Source organism: Lissotriton vulgaris, chromosome 2_2, assembly GCF_964263255.1.
Source record: "Lissotriton vulgaris chromosome 2_2, aLisVul1.2, whole genome shotgun sequence".
NCBI classification, from domain to species: domain Eukaryota; kingdom Metazoa; phylum Chordata; class Amphibia; order Caudata; family Salamandridae; genus Lissotriton; species Lissotriton vulgaris.
The window spans coordinates 118676902-118692521 of NC_141688.1; the positions used below are offsets into that span (position 1 = coordinate 118676902).

Sequence of the window (15620 nt, forward strand, 5' to 3'; positions counted from 1 at the left end):
ACTACAAGACATTCATTTCATGATGTTTACTCTGCACAGAAGTATTGCAAAGCCACAGAGCAACTACACATTAAGCTGTTTTCTGTATCGATGGACATTACAATTTTACACCATCATGTTACGTTAGTGTTTTGCCTGCTATCATTCATTATCTGCAGAGACGCATCTATATCCCTCTGGATCCGCTTTTTGTTTCCTATACATCCTCTTCCCTACTTCATTCTAACCCATGTTGTTTCTTTGAGCCACTCCAGATCTTTAAAAAGATTTTGGGACAATCCCTTTCTGTCTGGGCCACTCTTTATATGGGCATGCACCAACCAGGTCAGGCAGTTTTGAAAACTGTTTGTACCTTTATATTAATTCATTCAAAACATGTGACTGTGAAAAAGCAGTGCTGGAAAATATAGTTACTTACATTTAACTAAAATTGTTTAGTAATAATATATTTCATACTTACTCTAGTATTGGAGCTTTCATAGATTCACATGCCTGAATCATTCCACTTTGTCGAGACTGGAGTCTCCTGTACATGAAAAAGCAATGCTTAGTAGTATAGCAAACTGAAAAGAGGCCTAGGCTCCTTTCCCTTTTGCAACCCATAACCTTTGTTAGGTAAAAGAGATCAAACTTCTCCCTGAACCAATCGGTGCTCCTCACCCTCTAGAACCCTCCTGAAAGAACCTTTTGAGCCTCAGATTTTCTACTGCACGTTGTGCTAGGGAGTCTCCTTTGAGCTCTGCTCAAACTCTTCAGTTTCTACTCAATCTGGATTGGATTTGAGAGTTTTTTCTTCTGATTTAATAATTTGGATTACTACCTACTATTTCTCCTTCTCCTAGAATGGCTGACTAGGAGAAAAGAGGTTTATTTAGAGCCTGTGCCACCTGCTTGAGGAAAAGGCTCTATACAGACGACCCTCATAAGGATTGCATCTACTGCCTTTATCCAGACCATCACGCAAAGGATTGTAAGGTATGTCGTAACTTTTCAAATAAAACTTTGAGGGATCGAGAAGGAAGGCTTTTACTATGGCTTCAAAAGCTAAAAGCCAGGAAAGAAGTCTTGTCTAGTGACAATGATGAGGCGTCTTCAACTTCTAGGAGATCTCAAAAAAGAAGCAGATCTCCTCAGGCTCATACCTCAGAGGTAAGACCTGAGAAGGCCCTTAAAAAGACCACCCTAGGGTCTTCTGGGCGCAGTCCCTCTAAATCTCCTCCAAGCAAGGAAAAGGAGAGCAAGGGTCATGCTTCAGGTGTAAAACATTGCAAGAGGCCAGCTCAGAACCCTCAAAATCACCCCCTAAGGTCAAGCATTCAGTCAGGAAGCCGCACTCTACACCTCCTGAGGGAAGATTGGAAAAATCTACATTGTCGATGGGAGCATTGATGAAGAAAATGACGTCGTCATCGACGAAAACTGAGGTAAAACTTACTTCTAAGGCTTTATCACAGTCGACGGGGGCACCGTCGACGACTGTGTCGACGCCGAGATATGTGACAACTGCATCGACGACGACTATGGCTATGATCGCTTCATCGACTGGATCGACGAGGACAACGGGGTTGTAGACTACGACAGTAACTGCAACGTCGACTGTAGCATAGACGACGATAATATCGTCGGCGGTTTCGCCGGCGGGCTCGTCGACGAGAGAAAACCCCCCAGAAAAACTGGTTTTTGCCAAGAAGAGGACAATTACCCAGGAACTTACTTCTCCAAGTAAGGTGACACCTCTGGTACCATCTCACCTGTTGGAGGAAGAGTCAGAGGAAGGGGAGGATGATGGTGGTCATTTTGGCTTCTCTAGTAGCTGGTCGCAGTTGCATGTGAAGTACCAAGTGGATGACTCAGAGGACGAATATGAGGAATATCAAGATCGTCCCCAGCAACACTACCGCCAGGAGTATCAGGAGGAAATGGTGAGTGTGACATCTTCATTGCTAAAGGATCTGCAGCTCATGCTGGAGGATTATAAAGAGACATCCTGTACCTCATACCTCTCAAGAGTTACTGGTGGATACGCCTCAACCGCGCTCTATACCAAGTACACCAGTGCGAAGGCAAGAGATTTTACCAGAACCCTTGCCTAGATCTCCACCACCAAGGTCTCAGCAAGAACCAGTGCCCACGGATGATGATCAGGAGGAGGGAGAGCTAACGGACCCTAGCAGAGAGTGGGGCGATTATCACAACCTTCTTCACCGAAGCTTGTCGATTCACCAACGGAGGACATCAGTGGGTTTCATAATTTAATGAACAGATTTGCACTCACCATGTCATCTGACAAAGCAGAATGTTTCTTGTACTACTTCAAGGCAGTTCGGTCTCTCCCGATTGTCAGTCATCTATGGGAAGAAGGCCTGAAGGTCATGGAGACACCGGCAACGGTGACTCCAGTACTTGCCAGACTGGACAAAAAATATAAAGCGCCTTTAGATGCTCCATCTTGTCTTTTAGGCCACCCCAAGCGGACTCAGTCATAAACCAGGCGGCTCAATCAAGGAATCAATCAGCTCCTATTATGGCACCTCCTGACAGAGAGGGTAGGAGAGTGGACAATGCGGGGAAGAGTGTTTCCTCCATATCTGCCCTTCTAGTTAGAGCGGCTAATGCCCTGGCCATTCTGGGCAGGTACAATAGGCAGATGTGGTGTGACCTCTCGCCTTACATTGACCACATTCCAGAAGCTGATAGACAGGAGGCCAAGAAGATTCTCCAAGAAGGGTAAAGAACTTCGGCTGAAGTCATTGATTGCGCGATAGACATCGCGACCACGACCTTGAGATCTTTGGGAGGAGCAGCAGTCCTACACCGGCAAGGATGGCTAAGAGCAACAGCATTTAGGCCGGAAGTCTAAAATAACATCTTGGACATTCCTTTCAATGGAGAGGATTTATTTGGAAAACCTACAGACGAGGCACTGCAAAGTATCAAAAAGGATACTGATACAGCAAAGTCATTAGGAACACTGCAATATCGGAAGGTTCCTTTTCAAGGCTCTAAAGGTAGAGACTAATCGTCTTACAGAGGAGGATACCAACAAGGAAGATATTCTTCTTACTCCCCCTCATCTCAGCCCTACCGTCAGCAGTATACACAAAGTCAGTCAAGAGGCTACATAAAATTTACTCCTAGAGGTAGAGGAGGTCGTCCGGGGAAGTACAACACCCGACGACAATGACAACCTTCAGGATCCGGCTACACCTATTCCTTACTGCACATGTTCTCCTGGGTGGAAAGATTGCTTATTATCTCCAAAATTGGCAGGAAATAACTACAGACCAATGGTTTCTCAACATAATACAATTGGGACACACTCTAGAACTTCTACAAACGCCCTTTTGTACACTGCCGAAACATCAGGTGGTCAAGCACTTACATCAGATGCGTCTGGAGTTTTGGACAATGTTCCGAAAGGGAGCAATAGAACCGGTACCGAACTCCCAGAGGGGAAGGGGATTTTATTCCCGTTTTTTCCTAGTCAAGAAAAACGTTCTCCAATGGCGTCCTATTCTAGAGCTCAGATCCCTAAACACCTATCTCAAAAAACAATCTTTCAGGATGGTTTCTCTGCAAGACATCCTTCTACTTTCAGACCCAGGGGATCATATGATCACATTAGACCTACAGGATGCGTACTTTCACATCCCCATCCATCCTTCCCACAAGCAGTACCTTCGGTTCGTGGTAGCCGGAGAACATTACCAATTAAAGGTACTGCAGTTCGACCTGAAATCAGCCCCAAGGATTTTTACGAAATGCCTGGCTCCATTGGCAGCTGTTCTAAGAAAACAAACACCAAGTAATTCCTTACCTCGACGACTGGTTGATCAAGGAACCATCAGCAGCATCGGCCCGATCGTCAACAGCGGCTTGCGTGGAGTTGTTTGCCAGGTTAGGTCTGACTTTAAACAAGGAAATGTTATCCCTTCAGCCGACAAGAAACATCACCTTCTTGGGAACAATACTGGACACCGAGGTAAACAAGGCGTTCTCCTCCAAAGAAAGGCAACTGAGAATTATATCTCTTTTCAAAGACTTTACAAAAAGAAAGTGTCTTTTAGTACGCAAGTACAAGTCATTACTGGGAACAATGTCATCTTGCATTCCCCTCGTACCTTTCTGCAGGTTAAGGATGTGTCTGTTGCAAGAGCAACTAGATCTACAATGGCATCAAGCGGAGGGATCCTTTGAAGACATAGTCAAGGTAACGCCGATCATGATCCAAGCAGCAACATGGTGGACCCAAAGGCGGAACGTCTCACTGGGTCTTTCATTCCTTACAGAGCCAGCCCCACTGGTGATTACTACAGATGCGTCCCTAGAAGGATGGGGAGCGTTTCTTCAGGACCTCCAAGTCAACGGCCCCTGGAAGTTGCACGAACAACAAATGCACATCAACTTATTGGAACTCCGGACCGTCTGCTTGGCATTGCTAGCGTTCCTACCAAGGATAGGAAAGTCAGCATGATCGAAGCGGCAACATGGTAGACCCAAAGGCGGAACGTCTCACTGGGTCTTTCATACCTTACAGAGCCAGCCCCACTGGTGATTACTACAGATGCGTCCCTAGAAGGATGGGTGGCGTTTCTTCAGGACCTCCAAGTCAGCGGCTGCTGGAAGTTTCACGAACAACAAATGCACATCAACTCATTGGAACTCAGGGCCGTCCGCTTGGCATTGCTAGCGTTCCTACCAAGGATAGGAGAGTCAGCTGTGTTAATAAGAACGGACAACACAACAGTGATGCACTAATAAAACTAACCGGGAGGTACAAGATCGCTCTCCCGATCTCGAGAGGGCCAGAAGATATGGGAATGGGCGCTGCAACACGAGATATCCATAACAGCGGAACATCTCCCAGGGGACCAGAACGTCAAGGCAGATACACTCGGCAGGCTCAAATCCACCTGCCACGAGTGGGAAATCTACCAAGGGATTGGAAACATCATCTTCCAAAAATGGGGGCAACGGATAGTAGACCTCTTTGCAACAGCAGAGAACAAGAATTGCCAGTTCTTTGCAAGCTGGCTTCCCCAACGGGGATCTTGGAGGAATGCGTTTTTGATGGCATGGTCAGGCGTCTTTGCCTACGCCTTTTCTCCAATTACACTCCTGCCACGATTTCTTACGAAGTTCAAGAAAGAGCCGTGCAGGATAATCCTGATAGCCCCATGGTGGCCCAGGCAACACTGGTTCACGGAGCTTCTGCTACTTTCGGAGGTCCATCCGTTTCGCCTCCAACCAATACTGTCGCTTCTGACAATGTCCCAGGGACAAGTGCTCCATCCGGACCCGAGACCATTGCACTTAGCGGCCTGGCTCCTGAACACTGTGAATTTCAACATCTAAAGATCTCAGAGGAATTCAAAGACATCTTATCAAAAGCCAGAGCAGATTGTACGAACAAGTCCTACAGGATGAAATAGAAAACATTCTGTTTGTGGTGCCAAAAATTTTACATTCATCCTCTGAATTCAGCAATGCATAAGATTATTCCATACATTTTACTTTTGGCTAAGTCTGGTTTGGCTCATGTATCTATAAAGGTACATTTAGCTGCAATATCGCACTACAGGAGGACTTCCTCAGGACCGTGCCTATGGTCTGCAAGAATCATTAAACAATTCATGAAGGGATTGTTCAGGGTTTTTCCTCCAGTAAAACCTCCACCACCTCTCGGGCACTTGAACATTGTTCTTCCTCAATTAATGAAGCAGCCCTTCGAGCCAATACACAGGGCAGATCTCAAATTCCTATCGTGGAAGGTGGCGCTTCTCATCGCACTCACTTCGGCCAGGAGAGTTGGGGAATTGCAGGCTCTCACGATTCAATACCCTTTCTTACAATTTATGGAGGACAGAATGATTCTCAGAACTAATCCAAAGTTTATTCCAAAAGTACCAACTGACTTTCATTTGAATGAGCCACTAGTTCTAAAACGGTTCTTTCCTTAACAAACAACAGAGGCGGAAAGAGTTCTCCATTCTCTGGATGTCCAGGGCTGTCTCAAATTCTATTTACAAAAGACTAGACCCTTCCGCAAGTCTTCACAACTGATCGCCTTCAGCACACCCAGGAAGTGCTTCCCTTTGTCAAAATGTGGAATTGCCCAATGGATTTCCAGTGCGATAGAATATTATCAGGCAGCTGAAAAGCCGCTGAATGCACTAATTTGTGCCCATTCGACAAGGGCAGTGTCCACCTCCACTGCTTTGTTTGCGGGAGTGCCGATCCAGGATATCTGCAGGGCAGCGACCTGGAGAAATACACACACCTTCCACACGCATTACTGCTTGGAGGCAGCCACGGACAAAGATATGGCGGTGGGAGAAGCGGTGCTGAAAAACATTATCCAGTAACGGTGAGCCCTCTTTTACATTCCTACGTCCTATTTTTTCTTGGTTACAAATGCACATTTTTCTATTGTTATGTTTGGTAGGAGTGGTTGCAATACTAATATGAAGAATTATACTAGATCTGCCAAAAAAAAGTGCTTTATACCACTGCTCGCTACTCTGTTTCAGGCATGTGAATCTATGAAAGCTCTACTGGAGTAAGAAAACCAGTTACTTACCTGTAACTGTAGTTCTCCAGTATTGGAAGCTTTCATAGATTCACATGCGACCCACCCTCCCCCCCTGAGAGGCTCACCTCGGATTTAGCACAAAAGGTGTTTATGGCACAAGGGAGCGAAAATCTGAGGGGCAAAAGGTTCTCTCAGGAGGGTTCTAAAGGGTGAGGAGCACTGATTGGTTCAGGGAGAAGTTTGGTCTCTTTTACATAACTAAGGTTATGGGTTGCAAAAGGGAAATGGGACTAGGCCTCTTTTCAGTTTGCTATATACTAAGCATTGCTTTTTTATGTACCGGAGACTCCCGTCTCGACGACGGGGAATGATACAGGCATGTGAATCTATGAAAGCTTCCAATACTGGAGAACTACAGTTACAGATAAGTAACTTGTTTTCATTTTCATGGTACTGCTATTTTCTGCAACTTAAATCGGTGTGTGACCCGAGAAGCTTTAGAGAGGAGCCCTACATCCTATTTAGTTATGATTAAGTTGGTCTTCTATAGGATATTAATCATTTAATTATCGTTGGATATGTTTAGCAAATGTGCACAGAAATCTTTCTCCTTAATTCTGTTTAATTATTCAGGAGTCCGTGTTTTAGGTGGAACCCAAAAGCTGCATTTTCCTTTGAATAGAAATAAGGCTTGGCCCAATAGTTTAATTTTGTGGTTTGGTGCAAACCTGCACAATAGTCTTTGAACTATTTAAAAAGTAAAGATATAGTGAACACCGGCTGTAAAGGATTAATGTTATCACTGTCTATGCTGTTAGATTTAAAAAAATCATTTTCAAACCTGAATTGGAACCTTTAAAGGCCAAAACCTTGTCACGATTCTCAAACCAGCATTAAAAGTTCAGAGAATCACACACTGCTTGAATTGTCGCGGGCAAGTTAGATCTTTGACTATGGCTGTCCGTTACCTGGTACGCCATTCGCTGATTCAGTGTCTAGAACTATCTTCTACAAAAAAAAAATTAGGCAACCATAGAAAGCTGGCTCTTTATATAATAAGCCAAAAAGCAGTATATTATGTAGAGTCCAGGTATCCCATATGAATGGACAGGGCTTCCTTTAACAATTCCAAGGTGCTCCTTTTGTGGTAGTGTGGTCAAGCTACATAAGGCTTATCAAGGAGGAGTGTTAATCATTTGTTGCATACACTCAGTCAATAAATGATACACATAGTACATTTCAAAAGTCAGATGGTGGTGAGCAGATAGGGGAAGAGAGAGAGAGAGGGAAGCCATGTATGTTCTACCTTGAAGTTGTTCAAGACCACTAATGTCAATAGTGGAAGGATACATCTTATCTATTCAGAACGGTGGAAGAGAAGCTGTGTTTCAGGCGCAGGCCAAAAAACAAGAATAGGAAGGAAATCCAGTGAATCTGGGGAACTAAACTGAAAGACAGTAAATTTACACGGTTACGAGGAAGAGGCTTACTCAAAGCCCATTCCGTATGTTACTAGGTAATAGACAGTACTAAAAAGTTAGAACAAATAAAATGACTATAAATCTCTGGTGACTCTAGCACATTTGAGAAGCATTAACACAGGAGCTATCCAGTCCTCCTTTGGAGCAGCTCTATATCTTTAGAATTTCTTACTGGATGACATACAGTAAGAGTCCCTGCTTATTTTCTGCAGAAACTAGAAAACACACAGATTTAAATGTTATCTCTTCGTAAAGAACTTAAAGGCATACTCCATTTTGAACATGTTAAATTAGCTTGTCTGCCTTTTGCACATATGCTGCATGTCATGATCTTTCACAGACCTCATGGTAATTTCCGTTCACCCCAACAATGCCTTTGCTAACCCCTAAGGTGACATAATTTTGCTACAAGTTCCCTGATAGCTACATATCAAGGTTTGAGAGTGAATGTATAAAATAAATGTGTAGTTCGAGTTGACCTATTTTCATCATGCTGGCTTATACCTGTTAGTCGTGGACTGAGTGGAAAGTCCCCTAATGTTTGCTAAAAGTCAGTGGCCAATCCTACAAAAACCCCATGAATTGACCACTGAGGCAGAGAGGTCTTTGTTCCAGGTTATCGCTAGAGATCCTGCCAGACTGCTGTAGTATCCATTCCTATACTGATAGCTGATATAAAGAGAAGAGCCGAGAAAGCTGATGTGTGTTTCCCTTCCAAGGGAACACTCTTTCCTTCCTGCTGAAGACTGATACTCACAGCTGGCCTGTTAACAGGTGTGCAGGATGCTGATCCCCAAGAAACTCAAGAGGCAAGTTAGCTGTTCTATACTCTTATAGTGTAGCATATAAAAGTAGTTTAGAGTTTTAGGCTGCCACAAACATTCCAGTCATGTTAGAAATGTTCATGATGATCTTGTTTTTAGTGACATGCATTAGTGCTGTTGTAATTGTATTCTGTGTGGTTATTACTCCTGTACTAAACAACATGATGAGCTTGTTGAAATAAGCAATTTTAAACATTTACTGTCTCTTGTTAGTGCATTGCTTGCGTGTGCTATTTCTAAAGAACAAAATTGGAGTTTACTACTGTGTCCCTGACCCCTTTACGGGTCTGTTAGTAACTGAGAAAGCATAGACTCCACACCAACAAGTATGTCAGGTTGGGATGTGTGGGGCTACAGTAACCTGGACTTTCCCTCCCCAAGTGTTGGTGCACTGGGCTAAGGTTGGGCACTCGTGTGCAGGATATTTAAATCTTGTAGAACTATACCACAACCCTAGTTTATGCAGCATTCTTGATCATTACATATTACTTGTGTGAGATCACTCATATTAATTGTCTAGTGTCATTCCTCAGCTCGTGGATAACATTATTGTTCTGTCCTTCCCTTCCTTCCCTCGGGGTGCTTGCCTTGGCCACCTTTCTCCATCTGCTTCTCTTCTTTCAGAAGGTCTAGTTGAGCCCTTCTTATGCTTGCCCACTTTGTCAGTTTCACCCTACCTATGTTCTCTCCATGCTTCTAACACAGCATAGTTATTTTTCTGCCCCCCTTTCTCATATCTGTTAATGGTCTGTATACTCTCAACTCTTGGGTCATAAACCCCACGCATTTTTGAGGTATCTTCTAATCTGATTGCTTTTTACTCCTCCCTTCAATTTAAAATGCACACCTTGCTATTAATGTAACCCACTTAATATACGCAGTAACTGGAGGCAAATCCGAGAAAAGTATAAAAAACGGATTTCATCTTAGTCTATTGAAATCCAGAACTATGTATTGTTATTCCAAAGTTACTGTCCACTTAAAATACCTTTTTGGAGACCTAAACCCTTAGGTTTTAAACCCCCATGATGGCTGTAAAAGACCTATTCGAGTACAGAAGTGTATGCAATTTATATATGGTGTCTTGGCATCGATTACAGTACAACAGCGTTTGATATCCCCTTATGCACCTAAGGAGTGAAAAGAAAATTGATACAATACTTCTACCATTGCTCTATTAGAAGTGGGGTGTAAAGTCTTATTTCCCCTCTGAGTACATGCGTCCTTTAAGTCCCCCACAATCAGGGACGAGATCTATCATCATTCAAAGCTTAAAAAACACAAAACGCATCACTGCATTTACTCTTGGCACAATTCAGATTTAGGGAAGCAACGAAAGATGTGTCGCTGTTACAGCAATTTGTGAATCCATGCCAGTTAAGGTGAGCCCCTCAACTCTTGAAGAAATACAGTTTAGTACAACTAAAACCCTTCCGTGAATTACTGTCAAAATACTTAAATTGCTATCAGCCTACTTTACACCATATTTTTCTATAGCATCTACACGTAGTGCGGTTTAAAGAGGCATGCCTTCTGCTGTTTACTAATTTCAGGGAACGCTGAACTGTTTCTGCTGGATTACAGGAATGTCGTTCCAGATCCTGGGTACTTAGATGAAGAAGGCTGATGGGCTCGTTTTTGTTTTACTTTTTGTTTACATTTTTGTAGTTTACAGTTTGCTAGTGTCCGGGCTGCAGATGTATTGAGCACTACCGGAGACGGTAAGCTTGTCAGACATGTAGTTGGGGGTGCCGATCCTGTTGTCAGGAATGCAGCTGGTCTTGAAGGTGGTGAGGGTAGTCAGTGGACTTTCATCAGGCAGGATGTCTCTCATTAAGGGGTGAATATGATGTTAGTCTAATGTTGTGGTGAGCAGGGAGTCTGACTGTCACCACTCCATGCTGGTGACGTTTCTGAATTGAAAGTTTCAAAGTACAGGCGTCTCCTGTGAAATTGGATGTTCGCATATTAGTAGTGAAGTTTGCTGGGGTTGTCTTTATAATTAAAGTCACAAGGGACTCTTTGGAGAGGCTGATGATGAAGGGGCAGGACTGATCCTTTGGGGACGCCGTAAATGATAACGTTTGAGATCAGTAGGTGGCTATTTATCAGAACTTATGTCGGGTGGATAGATAGGAGGAGAACCAGTGGACACATTGCCAGTGAATCTCTTTCAAGATTTAGTGTGTAGATGAGTGATGAATTATCGATGGTGTTGAAGGCAGCTGATGGGACCATTAGAATCCGGAAGCTTGGGTCTTCTTTGCCTATTGTCAGCAAGGTGAGTCTGTTTTTCATAAGATGATTGTTTACATGTTGGATTGGTAGTCATCAGGAGACTGTCGATGTTAAAGTGATCTTGCAGTTGTGCTTAGTTCTATTTTTGATGATCTTTCTGTTAAAGGGTAGATCGGATCAAAGCTGGCTCCGCCACAAGACTAGATGTTCCAGCATGTTCCTCTTCCAGTCTGGCTGCATCTGAGCACAGCCCCATTCAGGCCATTCCAAAACATTGCAGCATATCTGCGTTGCATGCAGAAGTCCTACAACATTTAACATAACATAACTTGTGTATAAAGCTCACGTTCACCCAGAGGTATCTTGGCGCTGAATAACAGATGTTTGTTGTTACCCAACTCCATGTTACTCATTTTATCGACCTCAGATGGATGAAAGGCTGAGTGGACCCGGCGGGATTTGAACCTGTGACCATGAGGTCGAACACAGGCCCCTGCAGTAGACGCATTAGTCCACTGAGCTACCAAACTCGGATTTACGTGGATCTCTGCATTCCACTAGGATTACAATAAGAACAATAATCGTCCTGAGTTGAAAGGACCTTGCACTAAGCCAATAATAGCTGGATAAAACGTATGCAACACACAAAATGAAAGGCTGTGGAGAAAAGCTAAATATTATTAGCTGCACATGGGGAAGAATTCTAGCAGTACACATTTCAAAATATGGAAGTAAATCTTCGAAGTGGCCCATATTTATTTTAGGCCCGTTGCAGTAAAGTTTCATGCAATTAAGCAACAACTGGTTTCCGATTTTAGAGGCACTGATTAGAAATGTAATGACTTTCAGTAAGGCAATTCATAAACCAGCATGGTACTAGTCCTGTGGTCTTTCATGCTAGAACGCTGCTAGTGTTGCCTTTTAGTTAAATGGCCAGTACAGGAAGGTCACAGTCACAGACTTGTACCTCCCTGTATAATGTGTGCACGCTTTCAGCCTCTCGGAGCGCCGCAGTGTGTGTGGGTCCCAAGTTCATTCATTAAAGGGAGCGCAGCCATGGGCAAGGTTCCGGTATTATTGTGTGGTCTGGATGTGGTCATGGGGATGGTTAGTGTTGAGGGGCTGGGTGAGGCATAGGATGGAATCGCACTGGAGCAGGCCCAGACCCCTAGAGTTCTGTCAGAATCAGAAAAGAATATCAAGTATAGTCAAGAAGGCAAACACTCGGTTGGCTACTGGAAACAGATTTTTCTAAATCCATTCCGAAATTTATTTTCGGTAGCTTTCTGCTTTGAAATAACCATATATACATTGTGGCTCATGATAGCTGAATGTAAGAATGGGAAAGCAACTTGTGATCTTTCTTTCTCCATTTAGTACATTTAATGAAAGAAATTGAATTTATTACTGTACCCGTGTAAAATTTTGCACCTTAAGATTCACAATGCTGTCACCCTCCATCCCAAAAGCAATGAAGTGTTTACAGTTACTTAACAATTTGTTTATTAAGCAGTAGTGAGCTGAGGCAAATAAGCAACTAATGAAAAGTTCATTTCATGACAGGTAGAAAAGGTATCCATGCTCTTTTCTCTGGTGGTATTTAACTTTTTATATTTTTCTCAACCTTTAAATGTAGTATTTTCCAATGATTTAATTAATTCTTTCAGTCCTATTGAAACTTTTCTAATGCTCTGCATTAATTATCCTCTGACTAATGTAGGTGAAGTCACCCAGAAAAAATCTTTTCAGTTGACCGTCTTTGCAATAAGGGATAAAATTCCTTTAGTGACAGCTTACAAAGATTTGTGGAAAATAAGACATTTGCTTAGTACTCTATTCTAATATTTATGACTTATCATTAAAGCTACTACTGTTAAGAATAAATGATTACATTCTTTTGTTCCTGATTCTGCGTTGTAGGAATCCTTCCGTGAAGTCCTAAACTACTCTCCCGAGCTTTCTTTCTCTGCCATCAAAGACAAAATGTTCTCTCCTATAGCTCATCATAACCCTCAAAAGATCGAAAGTGGGGCATCATGAGAAATAGAAGCCCCTTGATCTATAAATTGACAGGGTGTTTAGTTCTTCTAGCATTAAATCATGTCGGGCTGCATTTTTCTTTATTTGTCCGGTATGGTAAGCAACACATTTTAGTTATAAGTGCTGTAGTGTAGTTTTTGGAAAGGTGTTGGTTAGTTAAATAGTGTTTAAATTCAGACAACCTTACCTTTGGTAGACTTCGGAGGATGCTCCTCTGTAACGGACATGCTAGTCTCCCCCTTCACTCTCTTTGATATGTTTGGCTACTAAGTGTTCTGGGTCAATACACAGTGGGGAATTATTTCAATGTTTTTAATTTCAATGAAGGTGTTTAGGATACAGAACCAGAACTACAAGTAGTACATGTTTCTGATCTATGAAACTTATTCGCAAATCTAATATTCATGAGTGGCCATTGGTACAGAATAGAAACTACTAGTGTGCACATTAGGACGTAGCTACATTGATCCCCGAGCTAAAAAAGTGTTGTATTGAGAAAGTTGCATGTAATGAGTACTAACTAAATGATGTACAGATAACACACAACCACGCACAGACAACTCTCAAATTTTGCCTCTTATACAGTCTGCATTGACTTTTGATTGACATGCTCTACATATCCTTGTAGTTCATTATTCACGAAATAAGCACAGTAATATATTGTTCATTACTATTAATCACTTCATCGACAGGCACTTTTCCTTTTTTGATAATGTGTTTTCATTTTTTAAGGTTACGGAAAAATCTGAAGGCATTAATTATAGTTCATCCTTCCTGGTTCATCAGAACTCTTTTGGCAGTTACAAAACCATTTATTAGGTAATAAAGCTTGAACTTGCTCTTTTCTTTCAAGGACAATAATGACTTTGTTTCAAAATTATGGGTATGAAGAAATTAATGGTTCTTGAAATAAAAGCCATTAATTTGTTTTTTTGTTTTTTTCCCCAGTTCAAAATTCAGTCAAAAAATTAAGTATGTCTTTAGCTTGGTTGAGCTAGCTGACCTCATTCCGATGGAGTATGTGAGCATACCAGAATGCATCAAACAGTAAGTTCATGTGGTTTTGCAATAGTTTGTTTCCTCTTGTATAAGAGAGTATTAGTTTACTGATGGTTTTATTAGGCCTTTGTTGTATTTTTTTAAACTGTGCAACTGATTGAGGAAAAAGAAGAGGTTTGTCATTGTTTCAGTCTACCATTTGAAGAGGGGTACGTCCAGGCCTGCATTCTGTAAAAAGTTGAAACCAACAATAACTAGGTAATTCCAGTTTATTGTTTATTATTTTTTAATTAAGCTTCTTTTTCTGCGCAAATACCTCGTAGTAGAGGATCAAAAAGCTATTTGATTCCTTTCTTTAAGTAGTTTAACTCCTCCATATAAAGTTCCTGTTTGTGCGAGTTGCTTCAAATGTGGTTAACTTCCAATTTATGAGGTCATTGCACAACATGCTCTCTAGTGTTTGACTTGGCTTCCATTCAGGTTCTATATTAAGATCCGCTGCCAGTGGATGGTTCTTTGGGACCTTCGTAGTGCAGTCTCTTGCCTCTGCTGCCAAAATGCCAAAGGGTTTTATTTATTATTATATATTTTTTTTAATGTGTTGAATATTTTAGCTATTGAATAATGCAGATCCTCACCACAGAGAGATTGACTCAGTAATAAAGGGTGATTTCTGCTAGGAAGAGTCTATAGTTTGCTGTCATGTGAACTTAATTGATTAGCATAAACAGTGAATTGTCCCACTCACATGCTAAATTCTGGAGCAATTAAAAATCCGGGAGAAAAACTCTCAGGAAAGCAAACTCGAGATAAATCTGAATAGGCTACTTTATTTTACATTTTTGCACTTAGACATTATAAACTTAATAATGGGCTCAAAATATACAAAATGTAGATCAGCTATGATTTTCTGGAACATTTTCTCTTTTTTTTTTTTTTAAATGAGGAGAAAAGAAATTGCCATCATAAGCACACAGCCTAGCATATAGAAAATAATGCTATCCCTTTAAGGCTCACTTTGGTCCACCATAGTCCCAACATTCAAAGCAAGTTCTGCATAGTGGGATCCTCACTGATAGTCCTAAATGTAGAATATTCCTACCCATTTGCAGGAGCTCCAAAACACTTTCTTTTCTAAATATTTAGAGTGAATCTATAGATGGAAGTAAACACCGCCATACTGTGCCTAATTTGGTATAACTCCATGTTCAGCTCCAGGTCAGATTTTACCTCAAGAGCAAGGCTCAGGGCAATATTGCAGCACCTGACTGAAATTTATGCTGTACTCTATTCAAAATAACCTAAAACCTACATACAGTGAGAGGAAATGAATAAAATGTCCCTCTATGGTAGGGGCTTCCAGCTGCACCAATACTCTGAGTCACTGCGCCACGCATGCTCCCCAGCCTCTGCGTGGCCACGGACGCGATACCCACAGACCTCGAGGGTCAGACAGCCAGCAGTCAGGTCAGTCCACCGCCCCAGAAGCTGCATCCTCTAGACCCT

At 42.2% G+C, this 15620-nt stretch overlaps 1 protein-coding gene across 1 annotated transcript in view; it reads left to right on the plus strand.

Annotated features, from left to right (window-relative positions):
* Positions 1-15620, plus strand: part of LOC147729128 (BCL2/adenovirus E1B 19 kDa protein-interacting protein 2-like) — a 56613-nt gene that overhangs the window by 11768 nt on the left and 29225 nt on the right. The window contains exons 3-4 of the mRNA XM_086959798.1: positions 13848-13934; positions 14064-14162. Of these exons, the coding sequence (XP_086815924.1) occupies positions 13848-13934; positions 14064-14162 (186 nt within the window). The remainder of the gene's footprint in view (positions 1-13847; positions 13935-14063; positions 14163-15620) is intronic.